Source organism: Oncorhynchus mykiss, chromosome 9 (assembly GCF_013265735.2).
Source record: "Oncorhynchus mykiss isolate Arlee chromosome 9, USDA_OmykA_1.1, whole genome shotgun sequence".
Taxonomy (NCBI): Eukaryota; Metazoa; Chordata; class Actinopteri; order Salmoniformes; family Salmonidae; genus Oncorhynchus; species Oncorhynchus mykiss.
Window position 1 is genome coordinate 24783743 of NC_048573.1, and position 17110 is coordinate 24800852.

A 17110-nucleotide genomic window follows, 5' to 3' on the forward strand; every position below is an offset into this window, starting at 1 on the left:
TTAAGCTGTTTTCTATTTAATGTTAACAATGTGGACACGAAGATCAGACACCATTTAGCATGGTAATGCACCTAATGCGTGTGAGCAATATAATCCATGAGGCGTTTGTTCATGGGCTGAATAAAAAAGCCACAAGTCCATTACTATGCACCAAAATGTATATTTATTATTTAGAAAATAGTAAAAATGTATTCAAAAAGAAAAGGTTATCGTTGCCATGTTACCGAAACATTGTTCTTGAACAAAGCTTTTCTGGGCACGTTTTGAAATCATATTTACAGTATATACATTCACATTTCATAACTGAAATTTTGGCACCTCTCTCTGCAACACAAAAAACTAGTGAGCGAACCTATTCCCAATTTAAATAACGTAGCAGCTTTCTGCTTGTAAAACAGTCGCCATACATGAAAACCTTCCAGTCAGCGGAAGGTTATCGTGTATCCCTTTTAAAACTACAACATCCCCTTTAAAACCATGGCTTCTCTCTGCTTGTACCATTCTCATGAAAAGAAAAACAAAGCTTCACAAAAACATCATCCTATGTAGAAATGACAAAATGGCCGACAGTCAAACTCTTTAAGGAAGAAAATGATTCAGAAAAGAAAGGACGCACAGTAGAACTTGACAGTCTTGATCAGTCCTCCATGATGCGGATGTGTTTAGTGGCCTCCTGTCCCTAGCTATGATGATTTTCTCAGCTTTGGAAATGAGCTGGGGCAGAAAGAGATACAACGGAGACATTGCTCTGTTAAAATCAATTTAAGGCATATAATAATGAGTGAACATGCTCATTAACAAAATGTTTCTCCTCAAATTAAAATGGTTGGGTGCTGCTAGAGATCCTTGTACATAATCCATATAAATTAAAATGGAGGGGAATCTTATTTTCTCTGTGCCCCTTTTCTTGTTTCTGGGTCGGTTCAGCTTAGCTTGGCGGTCCACCAGGATCTTCTGCCAGTACCTTTGTTCATGGTCGCCTAAAAGTACAAATGAATGAACAATTGAGCAATTGTTCATTTCGATGTGACATAATTCAGCCACATTTTTCACCTAATGAGCAAATGAAGCCAAATGAATCAAACATCTTTCGGTAAAAGACAACCATTCATGAATTACCTTTCTTGATCCTCTAATGATGACGCTGTAAGAGGAATCGAAAAACAACTGTTAATATATAATATTATATGCCGTTTAGCGGACGCTTTTATCCAAACCAACTTAGTTATGTGGGTGGTCCCTGGAATCGAAACTATTATCCTGCCGTAGCAAGCGGTATACTCTACCAATTGAGCTACAGAGGACCCCCAACTGTTAATTGACCATTATCTTACATCTCCATTGCTTCTGTTCAGATGTAGTAAATAGTTTATGGCCCTGTTTGAATTCTCCCAAATACATCCCTCCTTCCTCCCATCCTTGCAGAAATCCCTGACCTCTGTGTTGCTGTCACTAGCCATGTCAGCTCAGTGATTACCTCAAGATAGGGAGGAAGGAAGGACGCAATTAAAGATGATTTAAACAGGGCCGTTGATGACCTACAGAGAAGTAATGGGAGAGTCAGCATACCAGAGAGGATCTCTAGCTGCCGGCTGTGTTTGTTCTGCAGCCCGGTGCGAGCATCAATGATGGCCTTGGCCTCGACTGGACTCTTGAAGCGGACATAACCCTCAGCGTCACCCTCTATGGCGTCCACATACACCACTGGGGAAACCTCTGCGAGAGCATCCTAGACACATGGGCAAACACAAACTGTTGGCTAGAAGAATACATGGCTCTAATAATTTTCACATGGTAAAAGAAGAGAGTTAAAAGCACTTCTCTACCTTGATGACTTTTCTGCCAGGAAAGGGTTTGGTGAGTGTGATCTAGATGATGCAGCCCCGAGGGAAGTCTCCTTTTCACCTGCCTTACTCTCCTCGGCTTAGGAACAAAAGAAACAAGACTAAAATAGATGGTGAGGACATAATATTGTGTTCGGAAATGCTCAATTGTAAGGGAACCGGTTTCAAATGTTTTACAGCATTTATTGTAATGTAATATGTGGACAGCAAACTAACATTTGACTCGATATGTTCAATATCTGGGGAGTTCATATGACAGTACTAAGAGGTTTAATTATGCAGAAGTTGTACAACTGACAGATAGCTAAGTAGTGGGTAAATACAGTGCCTTGCGAAAGTATTCGGCCCCCTTGAACTTTGCGACCTTTTGCCACATTTTAGGCTTCAAACATAAAGATATAAAACTGTATATTTTGTGAAGAATCAACAACAAGTGGGACACAATCATGAAGTGGAACGACATTTATTGGATATTTCAAACTTTTTTAACAAATCAAAAACTGAAAAATTGGGCGTGCAAAATTATTCAGCCCCCTTAAGTTAATACTTTGTAGCGCCACCTTTTGCTGCGATTACAGCTGTAAGTCGCTTGGGGTATGTCTCTATCAGTTTTGCACATCGAGAGACTGACATTTTTCCTCATTCCTCCTTGCAAAACAGCTTGAGCTCAGTGAGGTTGGATGGAGAGCATTTGTGAACAGCAGTTTTCAGTTCTTTCCACAGATTCTCGATTGGATTCAGGTCTGGACTTTGACTTGGCCATTCTAACACCTGGATATGTTTATTTTTGAACCATTCCATTGTAGATTTTGCTTTATGTTTTGGATCATTGTCTTATTAGAAGACAAATCTCCGTCCCAGTCTCAGGTCTTTTGCAGACTCCATCAGGTTCTTCCAGAATGGTCCTGTATTTGGCTCCATCCATCTTCCCATCAATTTTAACCATCTTCCCTGTCCCTGCTGAAGAAAAGCAGGCCCAAACCATGATGCTGCCACCACCATGTTTGACAGTGGGGATGGTGTGTTCAGCTGTATTGCTTTTACGCCAAACATAACGTTTTGCATTGTTGCCAAAAAGTTCAATTTTGGTTTCATCTGACCAGAGCACCTTCTTCCACATGTTTGGTGTGTCTCCCAGGTGGCTTGTGGCAAACTTTAAACGACACTTTTTATGGATATCTTTAAGAAATGGCTTTCTTCTTGCCACTCTTCCATAAAGGCCAGATTTGTGCAATATACGACTGATTGTTGTCCTATGGACAGAGTCTCACACCTCAGCTGTAGATCTCTGCAGTTCATCCAGAGTGATCATGGGCCTCTTGGCTGCATCTCTGATCAGTCTTCTCCTTGTATGAGCTGAAAGTTTAGAGGGACGGACAGTTCTTGGTAGATTTGCAGTGGTCTGATACTCCTTCCATTTCAATATTATCACTTGCGCAGTGCTCCTTGGGATGTTTAAAGCTTGGGAAATCTTTTTGTATCCAAATCCGGCTTTAAACTTCTTCACAACAGTATCTTGGACCTGCCTGGTGTGTTCCTTGTTCTTCATGATGCTCTCTGCGCTTTTAACGGACCTCTGAGACTATCACAGTGCAGGTGCATTTATACGGAGACTTGATTACACACAGGTGGATTGTATTTATCATCATTAGTCATTTAGGTCAACATTGGATAATTCAGAGATCCTCACTGAACTTCTGGAGAGAGTTTGCTGCACTGAAAGTAAAGGGGCTGAATAATTTTGCACGCCCAATTTTTCAGTTTTTGATTTGTTAAAAAAGTTTGAAATATCCAATAAATGTCGTTCCACTTCATGATTGTGTCCCACTTGTTGTTGATTCTTCACAAAAAAATACAGTTTTATATCTTTATGTTTGAAGCCTGAAATGTGGCAAAAGGTCGCAAAGTTCAAGGGGGCCGAATACTTTCGCAAGGCACTGTATTAGGCAATAACGCAACATGCAACAATTCCAAAGATTTTACTGAGTTACAGTTCATATGAGGAAATCAGTCAATTGAAATAAATTCATCAGGCCCTAATCTATGGATTTCACATGACTGGGAATACAGATATGCATTTGTTGGTCAAAGACAGCAAAACAAAAAAAGTAGGGGCGTTGATCAAACCTGTCAGTATCTGGTGTGACCACCATTTGTCACATGCAGCATGACACATCTCCTTCACATAGAGTTGATCAGGCTGTTGATTGTGGCCTGTTGTCCCACTCCTCTTCAATGGATGTGTGAAGTTGCTGGATATTGGCGGAAACTGGAGCATGCAGTCGTACAAGTCGATCCTGAACCTCCCAAACATGCTCAATGGGTGACATGTCTGGTGAGTATGCAGGCCATGGAAGAACTGGGACATTTTCAGCTTTCAGGAATTGTGTACAGGTCCTTGCGACATGGGGCCGTGCATTATCATGCTGAAACATGAGGTGATGGAGGGGGATGAATGGCACGACAATGGGCCCCAGGATCTCGGCACGGTATCTCTGTGCATTCAAATTGCCATTGATAAAATGCAATTGTGTTCATTGTCCGTAGTTTATGCCTGCCCGTTCCATAACCCCACCGCCATCATGGGGCACTCTGTTCACAACGCTGCAAACCGCTTGGCAAAGGAGAAATGCTCACTAACAGGGATGTCATCAAATTTGTGCACAATGTTTGAGAAATAAGCTGTGCATATGGAAAAGGTCTGGGAGAAATGCTCACTAACGCACTCAAATCTAATTTCTCTCAAATTGTGCACAAATTGGTTTACATCCCTGTAACATCCCTGTAAACCAATTTGTGCACAATATGAGAGAAATAAGGTTTTAGTGCGTATGGAACATTTCTGGGATCTTTTATTTCCGCTCATGAAACGTCATGTATGTTGGGACCAACACTTTACATGTTGCGTTTCTATTCTTGTTCAGTATAGGCACTTACATGTCTGTTGCAGACTGGTGTCCATCTTCCCTCCTGCCCCCTTGTGGTGGAACTTGGTCAAGCAAGTCTTCAGAGCTCCCATGCTCCTCTTCTGCAGGGTCATATACTCCTGCTTCAGCCAGTCTTTCCTTCCATCCAGAGCCAGAAGGAGAGATAGATAAAGAAGAGAGAGAGATAAAGAAGAGAGAGAGAGAACAAAAGAAACAGCTTGATTCTAAATAATATCTTGTCACTAGGGTATTGGATTGTTCAATAAAGATGCTATGCTTTAGGGATTTATTTAGATTACATCAATGCTGTTGGTCTGATTGACTAAGAGTAAGCTAGTAGTCATAAAGATGCATGATGGTTCTTACTTGGAGAGAACCCGGAGAGGAATAACCTCTTCCCTGATCTTCACCCTCTCCTTGTGCTTCTTCTTCCTTGTCCTCTTGGCTTTCAGTAGGAAGTCTTCCATCTTCTCCTCCTCTTCCTCACCCTTGACTTGCAGGTCTGAAGAACACACGATTATTATTAGGCTTTATTCGTCGCTGCTGACCAACTCACCATAGTGTCGGACCAGGAGACCATCCTTAGTGCAGGATTTAGTCAAACCTGCCCATGTGTTATTCTGAACCAGGATCCATCTACCTGTTAATGAGAGGCGTGTACCCAGATTTTCTTGTATGCCAAACCATTTTGTGTGATTTTATCTGTTCACAAGCAATTAGTGATGGTGGGGAGGTGATAGTTACATATAGGGATATAATTTGACCATATATTGTATCATTTTGACAATATCGCAATATTATTTTTTGCACAGTTGCACCAAAACTCAATTTTTCCTTCATAGCTGGTTCTCCATCTTTTTAAATAGGGAGCCAATTTGTTTTTACCACTTTTATTTCCATGACTGATCAAAACTCGTTCTCATGGCTCTCTTGTCTCTCTGCAGCAGACATATGGTGAGCAATACGTTTGGAGCATCGCAATAAAATCACAGTATCGAATCACAATACATATAGAATCGTGCAATATTGCAATACATATCGTATCGGCACCAAAGTATCATGATGTCGTGAGGTCCCTAGTAATTCCCAGCCCTACAAGCAATGTGATGCGAGTTCAATATAATGAAGTACCTTTCCCATCGCTCTCCACCATGTCATCCTCACTCGTCTTCCTCAGCTTGGATGGCATGTCTCCCTGTGCGTCACTCTCTGAGCTCTCCCCTGTCTGGGACCGCCGTCTCTTCTTCTCTAGCTTTCTGGATGGGGGCTTCCCTGTGCCCTCCGCAGGTGCTACGCCCTCTGCAAACTCGGCCGTGTGTTTCCTCTTCCTGTCAGACGGTTTAGACTCAGATTCTATTTCCTGTTTGCCCCCGCCCACTGTCGTCTCCATCTGTGACGAGGCATCCTTTTTGGCTCTCTCCCTGGAGAGATTTATTCTCCTCCTCTTTGTCGTCTGCAAAGACAGACACACACAGTAGATTAACAGAAGGTAAAGGGTGTTAACTTGACACTTTGAGCGTTGGCACTTAAATCAAAAGTGGCCAATATACGCATTTGTTCTTATTGTGTGTAGTCACTCTGGAGTTAACCAGTGATGCTACATTCTTCCCAATACCCACCTTGTGTGGTGTTCAGGGAGGGTGGATCAGGGATAGGCTTCCTGTTCTTGGTCTTGGGAAAAATGCCAGGCTTCCAGGGGGCGTCCTCTGGAGGGTTGTTTAGCATCTGGACAAGGAGAACATGGTTAAGTTATCTACAGGTTTGTTACTACATAGGACACATCAATGAAATACAGAGGAATCTTTATGATATCTCACCTCTACGGCTTTCTGTGCTTCCTCTTCCGTCTCAAACTCAATGAAGGCGAACCCTTTGGAGTGGCCCGTGGTTTTGTATCTCGGCATGCTGACGTAAACCACATTTTCACATTTGGTGAACACTCGCTCTAGCCAGTCGTGGGTTACTTTCTTGGGCAGAAGTTCCTGGGGGGGAAGCTGTATTTTATAATAGCCAAAGGACCACGTCATGAATTGACAAACATTAATGTAACTGGTATTTACCACAGATTGCTCGGTTGTCTACATCTTTTGGATCCTTTCCTATTGGACGCTGCTGTCAAACTTTAGTTCCCTCTAGCTTGACCTAAAGGACCAAAACAGATCACAGTGAACATCGTAAGTCTATGGATTCAATACAAAACTCCAACCAGCATGCAACTGAACAACTGAATATGTACAGTAGTACTTTACCTCAACAACAGATACATTTTTCAGCGCCCTTGCAATCAGTTGTCCGATTTTTCATTCAGTTGAAGGATGTCAACACTGATTAGTCAACATCTGTGGAAAATAAAACCCCTGATAGTTGACAGTAGCCGCTCAACTCGCTTCAAAATGAAAGGAACTTATAGGGAAAGTAAACTAGACGGCTACTACACCAGTGCTGCTCATTGCTATGACTTACATCCATCTTGTGACTCCTCAATGAGTCGTCTCAGAAGCCTGTCCTTGTGAAGGTTGACATCCCCGAACTAGACGTCCACCTGTTTCTTCACATCTGCCATCACTAGTTTCACACAGGACCGCTTCTTCTTCTCATTCTCTTTGTTCTTTCCACTGAGGTCTATGGTGGATGTGGCACCACAGCCCACTGCTCTTTTCTCGGTGTCAACCATGATCTGATAACACTGGAGTGAGTGGTACATAAAGCATGATCATATAGCTAGCTACACGTCATGCGTGATGTATTGTTGTCGCTACCTTCTTGCTGTTGTCAGTGCCCAATAATGTTTGTGCCATGTTCTGTGCTGCTACCATGTTGTGTTGTCGTGTGTTGCTGCCGTGCTATGTTGTTACGTTAGGTCTCCATTGTCATGATGTGTGTTTTGTCCTATATTTAAATATTTGTATTTTTAATCCCAGCCCCCGTCCTCGCAGGAGGCCTTTTGTTAGGCCGTCATTGTAAATAAGAATGTGTTCTTAGCTGACTTGCCTAGTTAAATAAAAGTTAAATATTTATAATATATATTTTAAGTGTAAAATTACATTAATTCATCATAAGCTAACTATTTTTTTGAATTCTGCTAGTTGAGAACACGGAGTCAAATGTTAATTTTATGTGGCTAACGTGCATTTAGTTAGATAGCTAGAAAGGCAGTCGGCACTGATAGCCATAGCAAGGAGACCCCTCACCTCAAATATATTTCAGAAGGAAGCAGATAGCAAATTGAACAGAAGACATGACCTTATTATCTGCGGAAAAAAATGTATAATTTAGCTAGCTAACGTATCTTTCAGACTTAAGACTAGAGCTACTAGCGTTTGGTTTGTTTTCGCCAACTGTGAGGTCCTCATACACTAAGAAACAGTGTATGACAACCTTTCTTGATGAATAATTAGTTGGTAAACACACTCTAAATTAGAAAATGTGTACACCCAAATTCCACGTCATTATACATGTTAGAGGAACCACGTTAAACACAGGCTCTCGTACCAAAACCTAAATAAGATTGTATTTTTCTAACCAAGCTTTCTGCAAACCTATTTTGTCTCTTGTTGATGACGTGTCATCTGTGGGAATTCAAAAAAGGAGGGAAATGCCATAGAGAATGATAGAGGCCTCTAGTGACCAAAAGGCTATTTTAGCATGGCCAGCGGCATTGAGGGCTTCCTCCATGCTTCCGCCATTTTAAAGTATTCAAAGTAGTCAACTGAGTGGGGATTCATATGGGTTGTAGCCTCAATGGCGCTCCCCATGCTGTCACAGAGGCTATGATTTCAAACATATACGTATCAGTCCTCTATCTATCTCTATGGTAAATACCAAATGCTGTGTAGCCTGTTCAGGAAATTTACTCTGTATTTTCACTAGAAAGGAAAATTTGGTTTATTTTCCTTCCTTAATATATATATAATTATATATATTCTAGTTGTGTAAGAAAACGCTAGAGTCGCCTCATTTGATGGATTAAGAATCCGTTTGGCCTACATTGTGATTGCCTAGGGCAAACTATTTTTATTATAAATCTAAGCCTTACTTCTGCCCTATGAAAATATTGATACCACCTCTCTCTCTCTCTCTCTCTCTCTCTCTCTGTCTCTCTCACACACACACCCACTCACCTCAATAGAATTAGGAATTAGAATACTCATTCTAATCTATATCCATGACATGTACAACATGCATTACGTATTACAGTAATAAGGACGAGTTTGGTTATCTACCGTCCATCATAATGAGAGATGGGGTTGCACAAGAGACGGCCGCTGTCCACCGCACGGCGGTGCTGAACATCAGATCGCGGGATTCCGCTTTAGTCGCTGTATGTTAAAAAATTGTGTTGAATAGCCAATAGCGTCTGTTTTCTTGTTGTTCAGGTAGGACCACTTTAGCACCATCGTGTTTTTGACCGACAGCTGTGACAAAGTCACCACACAGGTCTACTAGAACTTGAACACATTTTTGCACTTTTTGGTTTTTGTTTTACAAATTTGATTCAATATCAAACGACAAGAAAGTAGGTCTATTTTGGCAGATTTGTGTTGGACTCTGTTCAACAAACCATCTATACAATGTCTACAGATAGGTTAACAAGCTTAATTTGATTAAGACTGTATGTGCTATGATAATAATAACATTAACAACACTTGTATATAACAGGACTTGGAAAATACTCAGCAAGAAAAATGGATGGAGGAGGCGGCAAAGGAAGAAGAGCCAGTTGCTCAGCTAAAGGAATACAGTGCCTTGCGAAAGTATTCGGCCCCCTTGAACTTTGCGACCTTTTGCCACATTTCAGGCTTCAAACATAAAGATATAAAACTGTATTTTTTTGTGAAGAATCAACAACAAGTGGGACACAATCATGAAGTGGAACGACATTTATTGGATATTTCAAACTTTTTTAACAAATCAAAAACTGAAAAATTGGGCGTGCAAAATTATTCAGCCCCTTTACTTTCAGTGCAGCAAACTTTCTCCAGAAGTTCAGTGAGGATCTCTGAATGATCCAATGTTGACCTAAATGACTAATGATGATAAATACAATCCACCTGTGTGTAATCAAGTCTCCGTATAAATGCACCTGCACTGTGATAGTCTCAGAGGTCCGTTAAAAGCGCAGAGAGCATCATGAAGAACAAGGAACACACCAGGCAGTTCCGAGATACTGTTGTGAAGAAGTTTAAAGCCGGATTTGGATACAAAAAGATTTCCCAAGCTTTAAACATCCCAAGGAGCACTGTGCAAGTGATAATATTGAAATGGAAGGAGTATCAGACCACTGCAAATCTACCAAGACCTGGCCGTCCCTCTAAACTTTCAGCTCATACAAGGAGAAGACTGATCAGAGATGCAGCCAAGAGGCCCATGATCACTCTGGATGAACTGCAGAGATCTACAGCTGAGGTGGGAGACTCTGTCCATAGGACAACAATCAGTCGTATATTGCACAAATCTGGCCTTTATGGAAGAGTGGCAAGAAGAAAGACATTTCTTAAAGATATCCATAAAAAGTGTCGTTTAAAGTTTGCCACAAGCCACCTGGGAGACACACCAAACATGTGGAAGAAGGTGCTCTGGTCAGATGAAACCAAAATTGAACTTTTTGGCAACAATGCAATGGCGTAAAAGCAACACAGCTCATCACCTTGAACACACCATCCCCACTGTCAAACATGGTGGTGGCAGCAACATGGTTTGGGCCTGCTTTTCTTCAGCAGGGACAGGGAAGATGGTTAAAATTGATGGGAAGATGTATGGAGCCAAATACAGGACCATTCTGGAAGAACCTGATGGAGTCTGCAAAAGACCTGAGACTGGGACGGAGATTTGTCTTCCAACAAGACAATGATCCAAAACATAAAGCAAAATCTACAATATAGGTGGCGCTACAAAGTATTAACTTAAGGGGGCTGAATAATTTTGCACGCCCAATTTTTCAGTTTTTGATTTGTTAAAAAAAGTTTGAAATAGCCAATAAATGCCATTCCACTTCATGATTGTGTCCCACTTGTTGTTGATTCTTCACAAAAAAATACAGTTTTATATCTTTATGTTGGAAGCCTGAAATGTGGCAAAAGGTCGCAAAGGTCAAGGGGGCCGAATACTTTCGCAAGGCACTGTAGATGAAGGACAAGTCTGACAAGGTAAGATTGGTCCTCTGGTCATTTGGGTTATTTGATATGTCTATCTGGTACAAACCTGATTCAATGTCAGACAAAAGGAGGTATGTCTATTTTGGCCACTTTGTCTATTTTGGCCATTTTGTTTTATCAAAACGTTTATAGAATCTCTACAGATTAAAAAACTCATTACTTTCATTTTGATGAACAGGACTTGGAAGATAGTCATCAGAAGAAAGGGATGGAGGAGAAGGAAGGAAGAAGAGCCAGTTGCTCAGCTGAAGGAAGAGAGAACGGTAAGATTGGTCCTCTGGTCGTTTGGGCTCTTGGCTAGTTTTTATCTATCTGTCTATGTATTGGCAAAAAAATGGGCTGCTTTGATGTTTCACATTAAGCATAATAACGTGGGATTTGAAATCTGTTTTCTTGAAGGCCAAATGGAAATCAAGTGCCAAGAAGACCTCAGCCGAACGTGACACTGAAGCAGGCTAGAGATTTTTCGATATTAAAACTACTTTTCCCAGTATATGTACTTTAGGGTTAGTGTGCCCTTTGTTGTGCAGATTCATTATATAAAAAAAGGGGAAAACTCATAATAATTGTTGTCCTTTTGGTCCCTCTGTGGTATTCTCTTTGGATAAATACCAAAACAGGGCAGCAGTAATTCAACTCTTACAGGAGGAACTTCTCAATAGTCTACTTCACCCCTCAGGAATGGCAGAGGACGTCTGATTCTTTATCCTCACCAATTACAGGAGTAATCTCACTGATAGGTCCAGTGCATTCGGAAAGTATTAAATTTTTTTTTTTAAAACCAAGCCATGAGTTTGAAGGAATTGTCCGTAGAGCTCCGAGACAGGATTATGTAGAGGCACAGATCTGGAGAAGGGCATCAAAAAATGTCTGCTGAGTAAACGGTCTGAATACTTATGTAAATGTGATATTTCTGTTTTGTTTTTTTATACATTTGCAAAAATGTTTAAAATGTTTTTTTTTTCTTTGTCGTTTTGGGGTATTGTGTGTAGATTGATGAGAAAAAATATATATTTTAGAATAAGGCTGTAACATAACATTTTGAAAAAGCCAAGGGGTCTGAATACTTTCCGAATGCAGTGTTTCAATAGCACACATTCTGTATACAACAAACCTGCCTGTCTAATTAAGCACTTGACACCACATCATCTCAAAATACATCTCATGCTCTTTTTGTAGTGAAACAGGCGCCCAAAGTACACCTTGCCAAAATGTGCTGGAAGATAGCGAAAACGGTTTTCCAGTAGTGGTAGAGATCCTCATGCCAGCCCTTGCACACATATTATAGCTTAATGCTGCCAGGGAAGCTAGCTCCTCGTCCTCGCTGACTGGAGTGCTTCAACATTGCAAGCATCCAGGAATGTGTACTGAGGTTTAATGAAGGTCTACCCAAGATCCCTGGCAGTGGAAAGTCTGTTCAGCCAACAGGTCAAGGCTCCATACCCCTCTGCCATTGACTTTAAGCAGTCACGCATGGTGACGTTTAAATGACAGATCTACCCACAAGGCCTAGCAGTGGAAAGTTTCTGGGTGGTAGAGACACCCTACCCTCATCCACTGAATTTGAACAGAGGCTGGAGTTGATGCGTGAAAAGTTACAACAGAAAATTGAGGAAGAGCGGAAGTGGTATACATTATTAGAACTCCCACACACCCACTCCACGTTCTTCTTCTGGAAGGTATCTTCATCAACCACATGTTCACCAACCTCAACTGTGGGCCTGACCCAACTGATCTTATCACTGTATACGGTAAATACTCAAATTCAGGTTAACTTTTTCATATTACACAGCATTTGACTGTTAGAATACAAAGCTAAGAAACTACAATATGTATTGTAAAGTAATAAAGCAGACACCACATATAAACACTTCATAGAACTACCTTTTACATATTGGTTAGATAATGAACTATTGGTTCATTCAAAGCAACACTTTGTAAAGATCATCAATATGTAAACATAAGACAAGATTGATAAAAACATTTTTTTATTTAAATTTAGATCTTGTTGCAGACTGCACATGGAGGAGAGGCTCAACTGACAGATCCTTTTAATGTCCTCTTTGGGATCACAGAGGACACAATCCTTCAGGTTCTGGGAGATCAATCCTGCTCTTTTTGCTCACTTGGATTGACCAGATCTAGGGTAAGAGATGTCGTGATTCAGGTTAACTCTGACATCTCACTGATCATCTCCTGTTCCAGCTCAGGTAAATCAAGCCCAGTGTTGTGTGAACTAGCAGGCGAAATGGCATCCAGGCCGTCCTGGTGTCTGTTATCTCTGCCAAGCTGCGGTAGTTTGGAGTCACTGAAAAGGCTGTGCCTCAAGCCAAGCCCAATCCATCTATGGAGAATATAGACATTAAGGCCTCCCTTGCACCATTGACAGGAGCGGTCAAGGCTGTCATTGTCAACTCCGGAGAATGCCAGGAAAGAAGAGCAAGGAACAATGGATGCACTTTGAGAAATCGCACACAAAGTAAAACATTTTGCTTCAAAGGATTGTGTTGGTGGTCTTCTGGAAGATTCCCTAGTGGAGAAAAAAAAAATCTGAAAAGACTGTATCCTATGGCAGCTTGGTGAGTCAAAACATGCTCATACTTTCACCTCCAGGAAAAATGCTTGACTCTCCTGTAATGTCAACCACTGAGAAAATATCCAGTGTTGAGCTGAAGTCAGAAGTCACTGAAGCTATTAGAAAGGCTCATTAGGTCTAGCAGAAGTCTATCTGCACAAATGTCTGCTGGCTGACCTGAGCCTTCAAGTAATCTGGCCAGTCAAACAAATCTGCCAGCTATGCCAGAAGAACATTTATCTACAACCGTTAGGCTCCGAGGCCTCTGAAATAATGGATTCCTTTGTGTGATATGAAGTGTGTCGCACAATCAGATTTGACAAAAGTGAAAGATCTATCTGTGGTTAATAGACTTACTAAAAGGTTGCAGAACATGCTGAGGGGATTCTGCTCTCGACTTTTGGCCCTTAAAAGTTCAGATCGAGACAAAGAGGAGAATCTAGAGCAAACTAAAAACATGTCACTCCTACTTTCATCCAAAAGTATATTAGATCTTCCAGGGGTCATGTCATCAGAAGAAGTGGCTCTTCGTGGAGGTCAGGGCATATGCTCCAGACCTATGATGGCTCTTAGCCCTCAGATCACTCAGCTTCACTTCGACTGTACCACCAAGGAAGTTATGAGCACCATTGTGACATTTTACAAGACAGAGGTTCCTGAGGAGGAATTGACATGTTCAGCTGAAGAGACGTCCTCGGATACGTCTCTTTTGGCTACCTCGTTTGTGGACAATGCCATGGCTTGGTTAGAGGACATCTCTGCCGCAAGTTCCAAAACTTCTTCATCAGAAAGTTTGTGCGTTGCTCCCAAAGCAGTAATTTGCGAAAGCTCAGTTGAAACGTTTCAGGCACAGGCAGCTAAACGACGATCAGAGTCCCGCACTTGTCAGGTCAGTCAACCAGATTTTGATATTCGACAGGATTTCTCTCCAACTTCTTCTATGAGCATGGATTTACAGCCAACTGATTTTGTCCTTCTACAGGGTACCTCAAGTTCTTCTGCGACTTCAACAAAGATCTGGCAAAGTGGTGTTGCCATTTCTGAATAAGAAAATGTGGACTACAGCACAGACGATTTGAGAGTTTTTCACTCAGTATCATCAACCAGATGTGAACACCACAGAAAAGCATCAGGCAAATCTTGTTTGCCATCCAAGGGGACATGATCAGTTCAGAGGAAATTATGACCTCAGGGGAGCTGGGGCAACTCCATGACATTGTGGGAACAATACTGGAGAGTGTGGAGACAGTTTGCAGTAAGGGGGGATAAAGAGCGTGGCGAGAGACTCAAAGGCCTTCATCTTCTTTATCTACTGTGGGAAAAGTCTCAAGGTCTCGAGATTTGGCAATACTCCCAGGAACTCCAATGTCAACTGAGTTGCTGGACAATAGTTCCCTATCGTTAGAAGCACATGCATTGATATGAAGAATGATACTGTGTCGAGGCCTCATTGACTGGCCCAAGAAATAATGGGGGTGAGCCTCGTCATTGAAAATCTTGATCCTGAAGTGCTGCAGCAGGTCACTTCTGGGCATTTTTTTTTTTTAATCTCAAAGGAGAAGATTTGTGATTGCTGCTTCATTTGATCTTCCCTCCTTCATAATGGGGGTGGGTCAGGAAGCCTCATTTCACAATGTTCCATCAAGAGCGTCTGTCTAGTCACCGTAGCTCAAGTTCCGCTACTTCTCGATTGACAGAACTTGATGGTAGTAGTTAAATGATATCATTGAGTATTGTTGTAATTATTTGGTGTTTATTACTTACTTTGGGCATCTTACTACACAATATGTAAACCTACACAATAGGAAAACCTATCAATGGTAATACTTTATACTCGTCTTGTTTTCAGTAACCCTGTGAATTGCTATTGTCTAAATTATGGTGATTTAAGAATTATATTCATTAAGACCATTTTTATTTTGAAACAATTATCCCTTCAAACTGATCAACAAAAAGGTCCAGCCCTCAGAGGAAGCAGAGGACCAGATTAAGTTTCCCCATGAGGAGGAGCATTGCATATGTAAATCTTACATCATTATTTCATCACATACTGTATTTTCCAGTCCCACAACATTAGCAACATTGCATTTTTTTGAATAGCACAAAATCTGTTTAAAACATAAAATACATGTATGATTGTAGACTTTCTCTGCTGTCTCGAGCACCCCGCATAGTGCCGATGGCTGTCACGGCTCCACTAGAGAAGAGTCTTCCTGCAACTTCCAAACCCGAGGAGAAGAAACACAAACCCTTCATCTTTGTCAGGATGTTCTTGGCCATCAACAAATGCCTTCGCAACACCTTCAAACCTTCATTACAACAAGTAACAACACCTAATTAAGCAAAGACTTAATGCATTCAGTTGATCTCCATTGTAATCTTTTCATGTCTAATTTATTTAGCAAAAAGTCACTGTAAAATTAAATGTAACTCACTTGGTAAATATGTTTTGAAAACAGAGTATGCATACTGCTTGAGATGGAACCCTGGATGATAGTCTCTAGAGCATTAAATGTCTGACTTTTAAAGAAGTTAGTTTTCATTTTGTTCAGCATTATCAACATTTCGTGAACATTGTAAAGGGGGCCCTGAAAACTTGTGACTGTCACGCACTGACCTCAGAGAGACTTTTTATGTCTCTATTTGGTTTGGTCAGGGTGTGATTTGGGTGGGAATTCTATGTGTTGTATTTCTTTGTGTTTGGCCGAGTGTGGTTCCCAATCAGAGGCAGCTGTCTATCGTTGTCTCTGATTGGGAATCATACTTAGGTAGCCTTTTTCCCCACCTATGTTGTGGGATCCTGTCCTTGTATTATGGCTGTTGAGGCCTACAAGGCTGTACGTGTCGTTGGTTCGCTCGCTCTTTCCTGTTTTGCTGGTTATCATTAAAGAATATGATTAACCTACCCCTACCACGCTGCATCTTGGTCCACTTCTTCAGACGAGTGTTACAGTTACTGCAGTTTATTGGGAAACTATTGAAATTATAAGGACATGCAAGGAACCTGTAAGATCATGCATTTGAGATATCTAGGATATAAAATATATATATATACAGGAAACAGTTGTTTTTGACAGCAAAATACAGATCTTAATTTGATCACACTTTTGTTGTTGAATTTGCAGACTTGATTTGCCGAAAAATGTATCAACCCCTTGTAATGGGTGCATGTTGATGGCAGGGAAGTCAGGCGCAGGAGAATCGAACTTGGTATAAACGGAGTCTTTTAATAAGTGCTTCACAAAACTCCAAAACCAAAATATTCAAAATAATAAAAGAGGGTACAAAACCCGTCGCGCACCAACACATAACTGCACAAACATACAATAAAACAATCTCCGACAAGGACATGAGGGGAAACAGAGGGTTAAATACACAACATGTCATTGATGGGATTGGAACCAGGTGTGAAGGAAGACAAGCCAAAACCAATGGAAAATGAAAAATGGATCAGTGATGGCAAGAAGGTCGGCGATTTCGACCGCCGAACACCGCCGGAACAAGTAAAGGGACCGACTTCGGCGGAAGTCGTGACACCCCTACAAAAATGTTCATTCATTGTAATCCACATAATAATTCACATTTACTCTTGCTGCAGGATTAGTTTCC

The 17110-nt window shown here is 41.2% G+C and overlaps 1 protein-coding gene and 2 long non-coding RNA genes across 4 annotated transcripts; 2 read left to right on the forward strand and 1 right to left on the reverse strand.

Moving 5' to 3' along the window:
• Positions 1-148: 148 nt before the first annotated feature.
• Positions 149-8450, reverse strand: LOC110531801 (la-related protein 7). Of its 2 annotated transcripts, XR_005053212.1 has the most exons (12): positions 7235-8427; positions 7021-7110; positions 6832-6913; positions 6589-6753; positions 6391-6496; positions 5903-6224; positions 5138-5273; positions 4782-4909; positions 1827-1923; positions 1570-1729; positions 1120-1144; positions 149-980 (listed from the first exon to the last, which is right to left on the reverse strand). XR_005053212.1 is itself a non-coding variant. In XM_036987648.1 (11 exons), the coding sequence occupies exons 6-11, from the start codon at positions 6159-6161 to the stop codon at positions 924-926; spliced, it is 702 nt and encodes a 233-aa protein (XP_036843543.1). In that variant the 5' UTR covers positions 6162-6224; positions 6391-6496; positions 6589-6753; positions 6832-6913; positions 7021-7110; positions 7235-8450; the 3' UTR covers positions 149-923. The 2 variants fall into 2 exon arrangements, 1 of the variants encoding a protein (XP_036843543.1); XM_036987648.1 differs by lacking the exon at positions 1570-1729 and having other exon boundaries at positions 7235-8450.
• Positions 8451-10870: 2420 nt separating this feature from the next.
• LOC110531804 lies at positions 10871-11772 on the forward strand. Its single transcript, XR_005053447.1, has 3 exons — positions 10871-10917; positions 11105-11189; positions 11326-11772. It is a non-coding gene; the product is annotated as an uncharacterized LOC110531804 (long non-coding RNA).
• Positions 11773-11910: 138 nt separating this feature from the next.
• LOC118966018 lies at positions 11911-16412 on the forward strand. The gene is made up of 2 exons (XR_005053213.1): positions 11911-12677; positions 12929-16412. It is a non-coding gene; the product is annotated as an uncharacterized LOC118966018 (long non-coding RNA).
• Positions 16413-17110: the final 698 nt, after the last annotated feature.